The following is an 18,646-nucleotide window of genomic DNA, read 5'->3' as shown; positions in this document are numbered from 1 at the left end:
TACATATGCAATAATCTATAAGAAGATATATTTCACACTAACATTGTTACTAAATATACACATTACACTCTGCTAAAGAAAATCATTACCATCATCTTGCTTCTACGCTCAGAACTCGATACTTCTGCCAATAATGTTCGAGCATCAATTACAGCCTGGTACACACGCAGACTCTTTCCATCTGATGCCACAAAACAGGCACTTGGTGAATTCGAAAGATTTCCAAGAGTAGTGCTGAAGAAATACAAAATACAAGGTTATAAAGCATCAAAAAATGTAACCAAACAATTTATGTCACATTTACTTGCAACAATTTATGTCACATTTACTTGCAGTGTCCCCACTTGTCTAATTTTTGAATATAGCTCACCTTGGTAGTAGTGTAGGAATCCAAGCAACATTTGAAAAGGCTGAAATTTCTGGTGAATTAATTCGAGCTAATTCAGAAACACCACCTGCTTTAGATAATGGGCCAACAGCATCAACCCTCCATAAAATTAATTCACTGCAGAAACCCTGAAAAATAGAGTGCACAACTGAAAAACAAAAGCATATACTTAAAAGAAATTTACCACCATCAACATTTTAAAAGCACACTTTGTTGTTGTCACTGCTGTTGCTGCCATCTTCTTCTTCTCTACCAAACAATCCAGCTTAAATACATTTGAACTTTCTTACTGTGTTCAAGGTTTGGTCTCCCTCAAAAATTTTGCCCCTGCACTTCCTTCCATTACCAAACTGAAAATACCATCAAACGACCCCCCCCCCCCCCCCCCCCATTTCAATACACTTCACCTCTTAAGTTGTTATTTAATCTATCCATTTATTCTTCAGCTAATCTATCCATTTATTCTTCAGCATTCTTTTATAGCTCCACAATTCAAAAACTTCTAATCTCCTCTTGTCTGAACTGCTTATTGCTCACATTTCACTGCCACATAATGCTGCATTCCGGACGGATACTTTCAGAACATACTTTTTAACACTTAAATTGGTACTAGATATTAACTTCCCTCTTTTAAGAAGTGCTTTTCTTGCTACTCCCGGGCTTTATGTTACATTAACTCTCCTTTGGTCATCATCATCATCATCATCATCATCATCATCAGTTGTTCTGCTGTCCAAATAGCTAAACTCATCTACTACTTTTAGTGTCTTATATCGTAATCCAATTCTGTCAGCTGTACCTTATTTAATTCTATTACATTCCCTTACCCTTGTTTTACTTTAACTGATGTTCGTCTCATATCTTCTCAAGACACTATCCATTCTGTTTAACTATTCTTCCAAGTCTTTTGCTGTCTCTTATAGAATCACAATGTCATTGGTAATCCTCAAAGTTTTTATTTCTTCTAGCTGAACTTTAATCCCCTATCCAAATTTCTCCTTGGTTTCCTTTACTACATGCATAACACAAATTCAAGATAGGCTACAATCTGTCTAATTACTTTCTCAACTAAAGATTTCCTTTCATGTCCTTTGACTATTACAACAACAGTCTGATTTCCATATAATTTGTATGTAACCTTTTGCTCCCCATACTTTATCCTCGCTATCTACAAAGTTTAAAAGAGTGTAATCCAGTCCACATTTTCAAAAGCTTTCTCTAAATTTACAAACAATATAAACATAGATTAGTGTTTCTTCAACCCATCCAATAGAATAAGTCAAGAGTCAGTATTGCCTCCTGTGTTCATACATTTCTCCGGAATACAAATCAGTCTTTCCCGAGGTGTGCTTCCACAAGTTTTTCCACTATTCCATAAATAATTCATGCCAGTATTTAGCAATCATGACTTAAATTCAGGGTTCAATAGTACTCACACCTGTCACCATCTGCTTCCTTTATAATTGGAAATGTTACATTATTCCTGATATCGCAGGGTATTTTACCCGTCTTACATTTCTAGCATACCAGGTGGAACAATTTTGCCATGGATGGCTCCTGTAAGAATCTCAACAGTTCTCAGGGAATTTCATCTACTTAAAGGGTCCTGCTTCCACTTAGATCTTTCAGTACTCTGTCAAATTCTTCTCACAGTATCTTATCTCCCAGCTCATCTTCACCTACTTGCTCTTCTCTTTCTATAATATTGTCCTCATGTTTGTTCCCTTATACACTCTATATGTTCCTTCAGCTTTGAGCACTGATTTCTTTGCTTGGTACTGGTTTGCCATTTGAACTGTTGACATTCATACTGCTGCTTCTCTCTTAACCAAAATGTCTCTAATTTATACATAGGTAACATCTATCTTTTCCCTCATTATGCATGCTTCTACAGCCTTGCATCTCTCCTCTAGCTACTTCTGCTTAGTCATTTTGCACTTTCTGTCAATCTCTCTTTCACCTACTTCATTCTTATATTTTCTCCTTTCATCAAGTAACTTCAATATCTTCTTTGTCATCCAGGGATTTATACTAGGTCTTGTCTACTTATACATGATTGACTGGCAATTCAATTCATACAGGGAGCCTAAGCAGGATACAGTGGCTGATGCACAGTAACCATTATCTCGTGTAAAGCAATGGGCAAGTTCATTCATTTGTTTGGAAGGGGAAGCCGAGATTGCGCGGCGGCTTTTGGCCAATCAGCAACAGTAGAATCGAGGCACAGGCCCTGCAATCTTTCCCAAATGTTTTACAGAAACTATTCAGAAAAAATTAATTTTTGCATTACTTATAGCTTATACGTCAGCTTCATGATGACTCACCCATCACTTCGTTAATGATCACATTGTGATATTTTCATTTAAGCAAGAAACTACCCAAAATTTGAAAAAGTTTACAATGAAAAATAGAGGTTGCTATGATTTTGCATTTGGTGCATATTACATCATATGTTGCTGCATATGAAATTAAGCCAATAGCTACAGTTTAAACCCTTATTTCGAAATCTCTGTCTTACCACTGTGTGACCTGTCTGAAATCTTCCTGTTTCTGCATCTGTCTTCCACGTACATAACCATCTTTCATGATTATTAAACCAAGTGATAGTGAAGCACAATTTACTATGCAACTTCCTCTCACATTCCTCCCCCCAGTCCATGTTCTACTATTTTGCCGGTACTTCCTTTTTGTCCTATTGAATCCCAGTTCCCCAATCCAATTAAATTTCCATCTTCTTTAACAATCTCAATAATTTCCTTTATCTCATCATTAACCCTTTAACTGCTCTGGACATGTTAACACGTGTGTCTTTGTACCTGTCCATGTGTGCTCTGAACGTGTTTAGTGCGCACACAGAGACAGGTACAAAAGTGTGCACGTTAACACGTCCAGAGCAGTTAAAGTGTTAATTCTTTCAATTTATTTCTCATATGTGGAGCTATAGCTGGAGTTACAAACAATGATGGTTGAATTTGGGCTTGTTCTGTGCATCTACGTCATGCATTTTCTGACAGCCAATGAGCATTCAAAACTGTACCGAGTGCTCTGTTGTGAATGTTGTATGCTGTGCGACTGTTTAACGTGATCACAGCAAGTTATTCAGTGAATTTTTATTCCATTTGTTGCGAGTTGTCATGGGTGATGGTGGTAGTAAGTGACAAATTCTACATAAGCAAGCGAGAGAGATAATTTATGGGATAAATGCTTTCACAAAGCACAAAGCACATGTATGCGCGGACCACAACTGTCGCTTGGAACTGCCAACTATGTGATTCCTGTCCTTGTCTTGACCTGCACGAACCGCTATCATTCATGGATTGCACTATAGTTGGCATATAAATCTGTACTACTGTGGTGCGTGTTGGCTTTGTGTCTACTCTTGCAGTACCCCTACTCGAATTTGAGTAGATAAACCTGTACTTCACAAATGTTAAATCAGTGTCACAATGACTGCTCAAAACCCACAGGAAATACTATTAAAAAGATCAATCAATGCATTTTACTGATAGACAGTGCTACTCTGAAGCACTGTATTTTTCATTTGTGTTTTGTACAGTGATAGGTCTGATACTACTACAACCTGTTTCAGTGTTATGGGATATGCCATCTTTAAGCTAAAATTAGATTTTTACAGTATGGACTGAAAAAAGAAAAGGCCATGGGAATCTATAACAAGCATATTTTTTAAGCCTGTCTGCTCCCCAGTGTATGGCTTCTGTGACAACATACGAATGATTAAAAGCTTACATTCAAATATACTTAAAATATGCACTAAAGACAAAAAACATGCTCTAAAACAATCAAATTATTTTGCCAGGAAATAATCTCTTATATTGAAGGTTCTGTCATAGTGAAGTGAGTGCCAATGGAGAAACCTGTATTTCAATTGCCTAACAACAGTACTGAGTGGTTATCAACACATCAAATCATTCAAATTAATGGTAAATGTTTCTAGGAACAGTGGAATCACTGGACGAATGGAGTTTAAATATAGCTTTATCCACATACACAAGTGGTAATGAATCTGAGACTTTCTGAATTAAGGTTTCTTATACAGTATTAGAAAGATTTAAATGGGAAAAATATGAAAGTTAGAAAGATATAAAGTATTTCAAAAGAAACAGCAGGTTGTATAAAATTTTAGTACACAGACCTGCTAGATTTCTATTTTGCCCAAGGCTTCAGAATCTGTCAACAACAAAAACATTAGGATACTATTACTCACTGATTTCAAGGAACATAAAAAGAAATAGGCTGCCTTTCTAAAGAACTAATAAGGTATTAATGTAGGCAACAGCCAAAAAAGGAAATTTGTGTCATAAAAGAAACGAAAGTTAAAAAGGAAGAAATATAGGGTTTAGCTTTCTGCTGATGTGAGGTGAACAGGAGTGTAGTAAGAGCTTGAATTTCACAAGGATGCAAAGAGAACGTGGTGTGCCCTTTTCAAAGAAAGCATTCCAGCATTTGTCTTAAGCACGATTGGAGAAAATACAGGAGACCAAACAACAGATGGTTGGACAGAATTGTGAACTGCACTCTGCCCTGACATGCTTTCAACATTACAGCTATCTTGACATATGATGAAAATGCAAAAACGAAAGAGAAACAAACTACAAAGAAGAATTGGGTGCATATGACGGGGCATCAAAAACAAAGTTGAGGCCACAGAATATCGAAGGAGATAAACAGAGTAACAGTAACAGCAATATGAACAGGAATAGTAGTATGTAGATGGAATAGAGAGTTGGTATATGTGTAATGTAATAAATTTATTCAACATCTCAGCTACATGCATTAGAGCAAAAATTATGAGTTATCTTTGTGGAAATATATACTTTGCTGCAAAGGAATTTCTTACTAAATATAAACAGAATTATATCAATACACTGCCTATGCTCAAGACTTGCTATCCTCCGTGATGATAGTCCTATCATTCCCCCCCCCCCCCCCCCCCCCATTTCTTGAAACAACATTCCTGTAAAACTGGCAGACTCTGTCTTGTTATTCATTATTGTTGTCTTACTCAAGACAGTGTCAGTGATTTATGCTATTCATTCTACCCAGTGATCATTCAATGCACCTTCACTACAAATCCTCATGCAACTCTTCTGAACTCTAAGTTGCTTCAGTAATACGACTGTTCCCTGTGTGGGAGCTTCATGTCATTACCTGTTCAATGTATCAGTAAGATACATAGCATAAAGTAGGTTATCACTTATCACATTTTGACTGAGGATTATTTTGCATTATTCATTTTAAATACGCTCTACAAAACTATCAATAAAGGAGAAGAATCACCAACATCCAGAACAATAACATGTAGTACATGTTCTGGGTTATAGCATGTGCCTGATGAGTCACATGTTAATAACAGCAATATAAAGTACACTAACTAACATAATCAAAACTATATTTTGAAACATACTGTGTAGGTATAAGCTTCCTTAGGCTTTGATGTTGGTGATGGTGGTGCCTCAGAAACAGTTGGTGGAGAATTAACATCAGCAATATTGTGATGGGATGTCGTAAGCAAAAGAGGTAATACAGGATGACAGGTTATATCATTCACCCTGAAACGATGACCAGATACTCGTGATGAGTGCCCAATACTCAGAACCTGTAAGCAGAAAAAAAGACATTCTTTCCTGTTTGTTACACACACAGTATATATGTATAAAAATGTAGGTAAATTATGTTTTGGTATACGTACAACAATTACCAACAGACTAAAATATTTATTTACTGGTACAATGAAACCATCAATTTGTGATTTTCCTTGTATCATCATAAGATTCCAAGGAAATATAAATTATTTTTTTCCTTAGTATTGATGTAAACTAAACCATTTAAATGCAAAATACACTTTTTCCAAATCAAGACAGATAAACGTCATCCTTGAGTAATGATGACGTACACATCATGTTCATTTAAATTCAGTTTACAAGATACTAAGGAGAAATTACTTGACTTATATCAAGAGGGCAATGCTGTGAGTCTTACATAATGAGGGCTGTGCGTGTGGAGGAGATAGTATGTCAACCATTTGCTTATGATTGTGAAAAGATTATTTCTCGTGATGAGCCTTAAAGACCATTACAGTTCATTTGGTTATGTTGACAATTATAACTTCTGCTGTTCATCAGACAAAAACTCTGAAGAGAATGTGGTGTGGAGTTATTAAGATGTGTGTAGTTGGCTCCTATTTCTTTGAGAGAAATTGTGGATGAATAGTTATAGAGACTGCGGAGTAGTACCCAAACATCTAAATTTTTGATTAATTCTTTGAGGATTAAATTCATTGGTCACCTAATTCTCATAGTGGTGGCATTACTTTGCCTGCACATTGCATAGATCTCAGCATGTATGATTTTTAAGTCACAGATTTACATAAACAAACCACGTACACTGGACGAAGAAAAAAGCACCACACCAGGAAATCTCTGCCACATTTTTATTCAGCAGGAGACTCCAAGAGTGAACAGCAAAATGGATATCATTTAGATTATGTCAATTTCAAATTCTAAGATTGTTTCATATATTTAGTAACCCTGCTAAATGTGCAAACGGAAGGTACAGATGAATCGGTATGCATAACATCACATACATTCAACAAGGGTGCCTGCGGCGAGAAAGCTGATGATGCTGCAGCCCATTCAAGTGAACTTCTATGATGAGCAAATATAAGGCTGCCTGGCAGCTGATGCACTCCCAGTTGCTATTCCCCAAATTCACCAAAGTGAATGATGAGTGTAGCTGCTGTTTAACTAGACTGATCTAATCTAAATGGTTCAAATGGCTCTGAGCACTATGGGACTTAACTTCTCAGGTCATTAGTCCCCTAGAACTTAGAACTACTTAAACCTAACTAACCTAAGGACGTCACACACATCCATGCCCAAGGCAATTCGAACCTGCGACCGTAGCGGTCGCGCGGTTCCAGACTGTAGCGCCTAGAACCGCTCGGCCACTCCGACCGGCGATCTAATCTAGATTGGTGCTGAGTTGCGTCGCACTCTGATCGGCGTATGGTTTCCACCATTGTCAGGCTTAAGTGGAATTTTGTTTAGTATTATAATTTCAATATGCATGCTTGGACTTATATCAAATTCAGGTAGGAACTCCTGCTTGTTAATTTCTATCAGGAACTAACGCTTATATTAATTTCCATCATGAACTATTTTTGTTTGGTTTTGTGGACTAACACCCAATTTTAATCTGTTGTCACAAAGATTATTTGTATTCAACAGATGTTGCTGGGCCTGAGGTGAGGGTTCCTATGATGGACTTGTTTTTTCATGTCTCTTAAGCGACACATGTACCCCAATATATTGTACCAATAAACGAGTTACGCAATAAGTGAGAAGATATTAATTAAAAACTGTCATTTTTTTTTTTACTCTTATAACCCATTTTTTGGAAACTGTACATGCACTTAGAGGTGAATTCATCTCTTTACTTCTGATTATATGTGATTCCCACATGTGCTAAAAAACAAAAAACAAAAAATTATCGTAAGCTGGAATCAGTGGTAGAAGTCCGCAGTTCTTCGTACTATCCCACTTAACAATGAGAGTAAACTCCCTTTCAGTCATACAAAATGTATTGTTGCTGAAGTGCTCTACTGTATGTGGTAGGAAGAACAGTGGTCAACTCTGCTACCTACGTATTCAGTATGCTCTAAATGAATTCCATTAGGTTAACATGCCTTGATCTAGTGGTTTCGCAGTTTAGTACGGCATAAGTGATCTCACTCAGCTTACGGCCTTTGTATGTGGTTCGAAAAACTTTTATGTTCTTTGGCAGATTTTCACATAAACCACAGTTTTAAATTCCGTTAATGCTACTCACTTAATCTTCCTGTTTGTTCTTTTGATTTAATTTAAATTATTCTTGTTTACAGTTAGAGTTCTTTGTATCTGTGGTGCAGCTTTCTCTGCTACCTCAGAGTTCTAAATAGGGTAGTGTAGATCCAAAAACATCCAACTACTACTATCAGGCTCTGGTTAATATCCTCCACTTGGCTACAAATGAAAGGAATCCTCTGACTTCTTGTACAACTGTGTGATCTGCTTGTGCCACACAATCAAGTGGTGAACATACTACCTCCCTTACAAGCATCTTCCTCATCATAGAAGACTCGCAGCAATGTCACTTTACGTCCTGAATAGCCGTTGTTAAGTCAAGTATCTCCTAAGTCTATCAACTGTCAGTCATCATTAGGTGTTGACAGCTTTACAAATCAAAGTGACTCGAACCATCTATTCTCAGAAGCTGCTTGCCATTAACTAAGTACCCTGGATAAGACAATATCCTCCCCCCTTTTTCATAATAAAACAAATGATTGCACACTAGGTTTTTTTTCAGCTGTTATTTACTATTGTTAAGAAATACATTCATCATGTGCATGCCAGGATACTGATTAAACAGCAGCTGAATCAGTTGCACTAGACTGTAACTTTCAGTGATTTACTGAGAGTTAAGTTGCCAAAGCATGAATGTGAAACTTGTGAGCATTGTGCAAAAGTCGTATAGAATCCTAAATTTGTTATTAACTACAAACGTAGTACTCCCACAGTAATCTTCAACTAATTTTTTCAATATTTTTGAGATGGTATTACCAAAGCTATTCTCCACATGACAACTAAATCACAATGATCATATTTTACTACATTAGCAGCAATGTAATTACTTCATGTGCAATAAATAACATGTGAAACTATGACTATGGCTAATCTACATGTGTCTTATGCAAGCTGAATGTTCACTCTTCCTGTTTCAGGTAGGATATACGTGACAATAACGTAAAAAATATTTTTTAAAAAACCTTTCATAATCATACATTTTGCACGAGTAATTCTCACTGTTGTAATAACATCTTGGTGATTCACCCTTCCTTGTTAATATTCCTGTAATGTTGAGAAAGTCTTGGGAGATATTAAATAATACCAGTGTCACTTCTAGACTTCTGGCCAAGTTGCTCAATATATTAGCTCCTGTACTACAGGAACATAATGTTAGTGAGGTCAGAGTATTGATTTTGCAACTTCCATTTGCTAGTCAGTAAAAACATCATTAGTTCAATGGACAAGGGGAAAAAGTAGAACTATCATTAACTCAATCAAAAGGTTGGTTTGAACACCACAGTGTTTTACTGACTGTGGTCCTATTGGGGGTGGTATGCTCCAGCCTTCAGCTGATCTTCGAATTCATCCAGTCAAATACAGTGGATTGCCAATTTAATGTGGACTTTACCTGCCACTACAGCACAACAAAAACATCTACTTACGTGGAATCTAACCTGCCATTCAGATGTGTGTTCTACAGCTGACAATTCTTCTACTTTCTATTAAGTTCCACTGGTGTACAGTATCACTACTACCTTCCCTGACAGGTGAATATTACGGTTTTGATATAAATCCTTCAGTGGATAACCACTTATCTAAGAATAATCAATGTGACAAATTTTCATATTTAATTCATGAAATGGTATGCTTTCATCTAGCAGATTAATAATTTCATAAAATCAAGAAATGAACCTCGCATGTCCTCCAAACGGGCCCAACAGATTCAGTAACTGCTTTCATGTCTTGGTACACACAAGAGCTATTCAGAGCAAAATGATGGAAAATTAGGGTTTAACTTGCCATAAGAATAAGATTACTGGTGAATGAGCCCAAGCTCCAATTTGACATGAACAAGGCATCATAATTACCATGGCCCTTTCAAAGGAACTATCCTGGCAGTCACTTCAAGTAATTTATGGGAATCATGGAAAACCACATGCCAGATGTCTGGAAGGGGATTTGAATGCTCCACTCCCACAAAGGAATCCAATATGCTATGTTGTTTCATGTATGTCCAGGGCAAATGAGGCCATCACAAAGCACTGTCAAGAAATATGCAACAGAAAAAGTCAAAGACAAAACCCCTGAGCTGCAATCTCTCGTGACTCCAAACGAGAGAAACCCGAGGAGGTCTATGAATAATGTAAGTGGAAATCCCCCATGAGAGACAATCTACGTTTATCAGTTCTTGCAGTGTTAAGAAGGAACTAACACTGGTTTTGAGTCCAAATGATGTTAATGTTGATACAAGTGATGACACACAACTTACTGCATGGTATATTTTCAATTGTTTCTTGTGTGGATCACTGACATGGTGGAAAACTGATGTATATTGAGTTCACACTGCATCCCTTTCTCCCCTTCACTTCACTTATTCAAAACTTTTTGTTACATATCTTATGATCAAACTACATCCAATTAATAAAGACTTCTTTGCAATCAATGACAGCCTGAATCTGGAGAGACAAGGGATTACTGATATAACAGAAGAATTCTGCAGTGTACTAGATATATTTCTGACTTTATGGATGTTCATTACGAGATATGGAATGTATTCGTAAGAAAAGCAGCTGCCTGCATGCCACATTTTAAACATTAAGTGCTCAAACTATATTTCGTCATGTACAAAATGATACCAGTAGACTGTGAAATACTAACTCAGCAATAGCAATGATGATGATTATATTTGGGGGCACACGTCATCCTGGTCTTTATCATTTGAGATGAGTGGGGCTAACAGATAATAGTGCATGACATTTTTCGAAATCGAGCAGCGGCCGTATGCTGTGGCAGTCTCACCAGAATCGATCATCTCTTAACTAAATGTCAGTTCAGAACAGTGTCAAAGATTTTTTAGGAGACAAGAAACATGGCATTAACTTAGAATGATAGCTTTCTGGATTTCAAGCTTGAAGAAAGCTTTCCATCTAGTTTCAGCCTTAGAAATTTAAAATGTTTCACCTCACCAAAGATTTAAGGTTCATATCCCTCCCATTAGACTATATATTGTAATCTCTGAGAGGCTCTGCTCTGTATTTGGAAACCTGTCACATTCATTTCTCTTGCAAAGAAGTACCACATGGATCAGCGAATGTGGTGTCTTTCACAGCATGAAAGAACCTGGAAGTAGTGGGGTACTGCCCTTTTGACAGATGAGTTCTTCAACAAGGAGAGTGATTCACACATGCTGTTCACAAGTTGACCGAGGGCATATTGTGATGGCGTGGAGGCTTGGCACAAGCACTTCAGAAACTGTATGACCTGTCAGGTGTTTGAAGAGTGCTGTGGTGAGTGTTTTCAACACGTGGCGAAACCAAGGTAAAACCACATCCAGATGTCATGGGTTTGGGTGACTATTCTCCATTACAGATGTCGGATGTCATAGGCTGGGCAAACTGGTAAAACGGGATAGGTGGTGAAATGTGACAGAACTAACATCAGAATTTAATGCTTGGCAGATTAAAGAAATTTTTTTGAACACACAGTACACCGAACACTCCTAACGATCAGCCTCCACACTGACGACCCATGCAGTTCTAATGTTAACACTAGAACATTCGCAACTATGACTGAAACGGGCATGCAACCACTGGCACTGGATGTTGATGCAGTGGCAGGGCACTACATAGTCTGACGAATCCTGATACGTTCTTCATTATGCCAATGGGAGAGTGTGAACTCATTGTCTTCCAGGGGATGAGCTACTCAACTCCTCTACTGCAGGATGGAGTCAAGCTGATGGTGGCTCCATTATGCTCTGGGGAACATTCCCTTAAGCATCCATGCATCCAGTGGAGCTCATGCAAGGCACCATGACACTGGTTTCAGTGCCATAGTGCACTGGTTTCAGACCACGTACACTCCTGCATGACAATCATTTTCCTGTGTTACCTGATGGCAGTGGTTTCTTTTTTTTTTTTTTTTTTTTCCCCAAACAAGATAATGTGGCAAGTCACAAGGCCAGGAGAGTGATGGAATGGTTCGAGGAACACAGTGGCAAGTTTTAATTGATGTGCTGCCCCCCCCCCCCCCCCCCAACTCATCAGATCTGAACCCAATCGATGTGATTGAACATGGCATCAGAGCTCATTCCCACTACCTGGAATTTACAGGAATTAAGTGACGTGCGTGTGTGTGTGTGTGTGTGTGTGTGTGTGTGTGTGTGTGAGCAGATGTGGTGCCAACTCCCTCCACCAACCTACCAAGGCCTCACTGTTTCCATGCCATGAAGCGGCACTGCTGGTATCTATGCCAAAGGTGGACATACTGATCTGGCTGATCGCTGTTTATGTGCAACATGAAAAATGTGCTAAGGACGCTAAGTGGAACACTCTGTAGCCCTAACATCTCTGTTACAGATCACTGTGTACCCTCAGAAGTAAGGAAGATAATGTCATTAAACAGGACATAAAAACACTGACTGAGGCAGGAAATTGGCCACATCCTTTTTAATGGAAGCACCCTACCATCTGCCTTAAACTATTTAAGGAAACCAGTAAAAATTTAAATCTGGATCGTCAGACCAGGAACTGAAACTCACTCCTTCTGAAGGCAAGTCTACTGTCTTTCCACTGCACCGTCTCACTTGGTGTTGACGTCCAGAAGTCACATGTCCAGTGTTACAGCAAACCATTCTGCATTATATGGTCCACATTATAAGGAACCATTATGCATCCCATATTGTCACAGAAAGGCTTCACACTCAACAAGTCACTCATGCACTCATATCAAATGCCACCTACAGATAATTACATTTTCCTGTCACGATACCACCAAAGCCTTTTTTAGTGCACGCTTTATCGTAGTGTCTTGTTGTTGCAAAGATCTTGTAGACCCTTTAAATTGAGGACATGAGGATATACTACTCTTCTATAGCTCAAGTGTTTACGTTGTTTGTCCCCACAGCTGATCAGTCAGATGAATGTCTGGGTCGACAGGAGCAAAGTGAATTCATCCCCCCCCCCCCCCCCCCCCCAAGTAACAAATATATTTGTAGGAAAAGCAGTAGAAGCATTTTGGAAGCTGACACTCATGGCTGGAGATTAGTGTACTAATTACAAGTTCATGCATATGTTTCTCTAGTTCTGATCACAGAGTTTTTTTTTTATTTTTATTTTTTATTCATGTAACCTATTAGAGTTACCTTCCATTTTGCTACACACTAGTTAAGCAAAATTCACTTTTACCAGAGGACAACATTCTGCTTTGCAAAGTAATTTTTTACTGTAGCATACTGCGTGATTTACTGGAACTTCTTGACAAGTGTTCCTCAAGGCTTTACGTCAAGATCCTTGCCTTTTAAGATCAATGCTTGGTCTGGTGCACAGTTTTAATCCATCAGGGAGGTTCAGCTTCCAATGTCCTTTTTGTTAGATATGAAAGTAACCACTGATCCATTTTACTCCCAGTTCAATAAAGTTCTAGCTCATTCATCACATACACATGCTAGTCATTCAGTTGGGTACACAAATGAAGATTTTAAATATATGAAATTTTAATCTTTTCAGCAGAACGGCCTTATAAAGATAAGAAAAAACACAATACATGTAAAATGTTGGATGATGATCACAAAGCACTTTACCTGGGAGAATTTTGTACTATCACCAAATGTTAGCTGCCAGAGATTGAGAGTTCCATTGGAATGCTTTGACACCATGGAGAGAGTAGGAGAAGGATCTGCTGACACCCCTTCCTGGTTTGTAGCCCCAGCTTCCTTCTGTGCAGCAGCTACTGGTGGATCAGCACTCTTCACATTGCTAGGAACTTGCTGTGAAGTGTCTTTAGCTGGAGTTGAAGGATCCCAGTCTGCCTCCTCTTCGATTACACTTGGGAGCGGTGTAGGAGCATCTGTCTCAGTCCCACCTGCTGGTCCACTTACAGGCCCTTTGTTAGTAGAAGGTGGCTTCAGCACATCTCTGTAGTTATGGCAGCCATACGCATTGTACAAACATACATTTGTAGACATGGTCATTGCGTCGCCAAGAGGAAATGCATTGGGGATGCGTGTTGAAAAAGATACTTGAGCTTGGCGAAATGACCCTGGGTGATATTCATCCAGCCACTCCACAATCCTGGAGATGGAAAAGTTACTATGACAAACAGAACATTTACAATTTGAGCACAGCTTAAAGAGATGATAGTTTCTTGTGGCTCACTGGCCAGGTGAATATCTTTTGACTGGACACAACTTTGGTGACTTTTGTATGTCTGTAACCCATCCCAGTTATCCAACTGGGGAAAGGAGACCTACAGTTTAAGGAATCCGAACCACGTGTCATTTCTAGTGACTTCTCACATTGTTGAGAGGTGAAGGCTATGTTAAAATGCAGACTAAAAAATCCATGGCCCAACCGGGATTTGATTCTGCAGCTTCTTGGATTCCAGGCACTTGCTTTACTGCTACACTACCAGGCCCAACACCTTACAGAGAGATATCTAATGAATATGACTTTCTGTAAAATACCAGATATATAGAACATGAGAGCCAAGTGCTTGCAGCCAACCTGAATAGATTGTTTCACTGATGTTTGAAATTAAAAATGATAACTATTTTCTGCAAAATTTTCCGTTAATGTAAAATACATAGTATACTTCACATGAGAAGCAATTTTGTTTACAGACTGCCAAAAGCACAGTGACTTAGACTCTCCCCTTGTGGATTTAAAAGGTTGTGAACCTAAGGCGTACTAAAAACACGATATATTGACAAAAAATTATTCTATACCTAAAAAAAAAAGAATTAAAAAGAATAATAATAAGACAATGTTGTTGTCATCTTCACTCTGAAGAATGGTTTGCTGCAGCTCCCCATGCTACGCAATCAAATGGAAACCTCTTCAGCTCCGAATTGCTACTGTAACCTACATTCATTTGAATCTGCTTACAGTGTTCATACTTTGGTCTAATTTAAAAATTTAAAATGCTATAGTAGTCTACTCATCAAGAAGTATAATCTTATGTTAAAAGTTAAATACAGTAAGACAAGTATTACAGTTAGAAATAGTGTATATGTCTTCAAGTAGTGTAACTCACTGCACACAAATATGGAGAGTATATTCAACCAGTAACTGAGAATAAGAACACTTAGTGACTTGCAACAAACTGCCAACAATATTTCAAATATTTTACAAACATTTACATGCTTAATGCCAAATATTTAACACATTACTTCATGTTTAAAGGAGTCAGAAGTTTGAAGCTATTTTATACAGGGAAGTTCATATCTTTAAAGACTCTGGGTTTATTGGACTTTCAGAAAATACTTCTTACCACTTAAAAAGATATTATATGTTAAAAAATCTCTTTTCAGAAATAGTTTTTGTCGCTATCATCAGCTATTCTGCTGCCCAAATAGCAAAACTCGTCTACTGTTTCAGTGTCTCATTTCCTAATCTAATTTCCTGAGCAATGCCTGATTTACTTCAGCAACATTCCACTACTCTTGTTTTACTTTTGTTGAGGTTCATCTTATAATCTCTTTTCAAGATGCTATCCATTCCATTTAATTATCTTCCAAGTCTTTTGCTGTCCTTGACAGAATTGTCATCAGCAAACTTCAAAGTCTTTAGTTTTTATTTCTTGTCCCTGAACTTTAATTCCTACTCCAAATTTTTCTTTGGTTTCCTTTGCTGCTTGCTCAGTGTGTTGATAGAAGAACATTGGGGAGAGGCTATAACCCTGTCCCACTACCTTCTCTACCACTGTCCCCCTTTCATGCTTATAACTACCATCTGGTTTCTGTACAATTTGTAAATAGCCTTTCACTTCCTGCATTTTATCCCTGCAGCCTACAGAATTTCAGAGTATTCCATTTAACATTGTCCAAAGCTTTCTTTAAGTCTGCAAATGTTATAAACATAGGTTTGCCATTCCTTAATCTACTTTCAAAGACAGGTTCCTTTATTTCTCTGGAATCCAAAATGAGTGTCCCCGATGTTGGTTCTACGACATTTTACAGACTTTAACAATTTGTTTAGCATTTTGAAACGATAATTTAATAAATTAATAGTTCAGTAACACTCACATGTCAGCACCCGCCCTCCTTGGAACTGAAATTATTAAATCCCTCTTGAAGTCTGGGGGTGTTTCACCTGTCTCATACATCTTGCTCATCAAGTGAAATAGTTTTGTCTCAATAATTCTTCCACTCCAGAGGCCTTGTTTTCACTTAGGTCTTCCAGTGCTCTTTCAAATTCTTCTTGCAATATCATATCTCCCACCTCATCTTCATTTATTTCCTCTTCCATTTCTCTAACATTGCACTGAAGTTCATTTCCCTTGTATAAACCTTCTATATATTCCTTTAATCTTTATGCTTTCTCTTCTTTGCTAAGTACTGGCTTATAATCTGAGCTCTTGACATTCAAACAGATGCTTCTATTTTTTCCAAATATCCCTTCAACGGCATCAATTTTTCCCCTAGTTATACATGCTTCTAAATCATAGGTGGGTAATGAGAGAGCTGCACTCCCAGAGACACCTGCATGAGCGCGGGCAGAGCCAAGGAGCTGAGAGCAGCTGACGTCTATCTAATAGTTTGTTCTGGAAAGATTACATGGCAATATGAGCAGTCAAGGCACAAGCACAGCCACAGAAATGTACCTAGCTGAGAATATTATGTTATGGTACAGTGTTGTGTAGCTGAAATGGCTAGTCAAAGCAATGCGGTAAAGTGGTGTTCTATTTTATAGTTGAACTCTACTTGCGAGTGTGATTACTTGCTCACTGACAGCAAAGGAGGAGCACAATGTTTGCTATATGGTAAAATATTAGGCATAAACAAGTACAATTTAGGATGTCACTACAGAACACATCACTTCAACCAGTACGGAAGTGTAGAGGGTGAAGTATGACTTAATCTTCTCAATAAACTACACGAGGAAGGACCTAAAGCAGAGGTATGTATTACACTGTTGTACCTACATATGATATAACTTAATTATGGTGCCTAATAAACCAAATTTTCCTTTGAAATAACAAATCTGTTGATTTACTACACATAAATGTGATGCCTCCTCTTCTGATGCAACTGTTTGTGCTAATTACAGAATAGCTTTGCTGATCACCCGTTCTTCCCGACCATTTTGTGCCAACAGATTTGTGAAGCAGAGTTTGGTAGTCACAGCAGATGAGCATGGTCTTTCGCAAGTTTGAGTGTCGCAGCATACTATAACTCGTGTTGAATGTTTGTCAGGTGATACTGTGGGACAATTGATGGACATCATTTCGAATGTCTTGATGTTTCCTACTGCATTAGATGAGAGTACCAACTTATCGGACACAGCCCAGCTGACAATATTTATTAGAGGTGTTGATAGAAACATACAGGAGGAACTCCTTGATTTACGTCCTCTCAAAGACACCACAACAGATGATGAGCTACTGCAGTTCATGGGAGATGTATTTATCATGTTTGGTCTACCACAGGAAAAGCTCATTTCAGTTGCCACTGATGAAGCTCCCTGCATGGTTGGACGTAAAGCAGGGCTTATAGGTCGTCTGAGAAGCAAACTACTGCAACATGAAGTGAGGTTTGTACCTGTGCATTGCTTGATTCATTAAGAACACCAGTGCACAAAAAACATCACAATGGCAAATGTAATGACCATAGTAGTGACAACATTTAATTTTATTAAGAGTCACAGCCTGTGCCTGAGGCAATTTAAAGCTCTCCTGAAGGATACTGAGTGAGAATATGGTGATATTGCATACTTTTGTGAAGTTTGTTGGCTCAGTAGGGGTCATATGTTGAATCACTTTCTTGATTTGTTGGACAAAATAAGTTTTATTCATGGAAACAAAGGGGTGTTCCAGTCATAAATTCATTGATTTTAAATGTATTAATGAGTTAGCATTTCTCACTGACATCACATTCCAAATGAATAAACTTAATCTTAAGTTGCAGGGAAACTACTTAGTTATTACTCAATTTTAGACTGTATAACTGATTTCACACAAATGTTGGAGCTTTGGCAGCATCATATGTTGAAAGGTGAGTAAGCCTATTTTTCCCAAACCGTCAGTGTGGAAATCTAGTTTAATTCAAGATCAGTTGCAGACATTTTCAGGTACTCTTGCGAGTCTTGTGAAGGAGTTTACCATCTGATTTAGAGATCTTGATGATTTATCGATGGATCTGAAAGTGTTTACTGCATCCTTTTCAACTACCACAATAACAGATGATGTTTCATCTGCTCTACAGTGTGAATTACTCACACTTCAATGTGATAGTGAACTGAAGGCTAAATATGAATCACAAACAAGCCTACCACATTTTTATGAACATTTTCTGCAAACCGATTTCCCAAATACGCACAAAAGAGCTGCCAAACTGCTATCAATGTCCAGCTCAACATATCTGTATGAATACCTGTTCTCTCTAATGAAGATAAATAAGTATCCACGAAGAGCCACT

At 38.0% G+C, this 18,646-nt stretch overlaps 1 protein-coding gene across 1 annotated transcript in view; it reads right to left on the bottom strand.

Moving 5' to 3' along the window:
* LOC124621800 (dmX-like protein 2) overlaps nt 1-18,646 on the bottom strand; it is a 351,417-nt gene that overhangs the window by 225,755 nt on the left and 107,016 nt on the right. Inside the window, exons 12-15 of the mRNA XM_047147237.1 lie at nt 13,814-14,303; nt 5,814-6,005; nt 371-516; nt 90-234 (exon numbers count right to left, since the gene is read on the bottom strand). Of these exons, the coding sequence (XP_047003193.1) occupies nt 90-234; nt 371-516; nt 5,814-6,005; nt 13,814-14,303 (973 nt within the window). The remainder of the gene's footprint in view (nt 1-89; nt 235-370; nt 517-5,813; nt 6,006-13,813; nt 14,304-18,646) is intronic.

This window comes from Schistocerca americana, chromosome 7 (genome assembly GCF_021461395.2).
Source record: "Schistocerca americana isolate TAMUIC-IGC-003095 chromosome 7, iqSchAmer2.1, whole genome shotgun sequence".
Classification (NCBI taxonomy): domain Eukaryota; kingdom Metazoa; phylum Arthropoda; class Insecta; order Orthoptera; family Acrididae; genus Schistocerca; species Schistocerca americana.
Note: the sequence above shows the minus strand (reverse complement) of the source record. Positions and strands in the feature narration are given on the sequence as shown.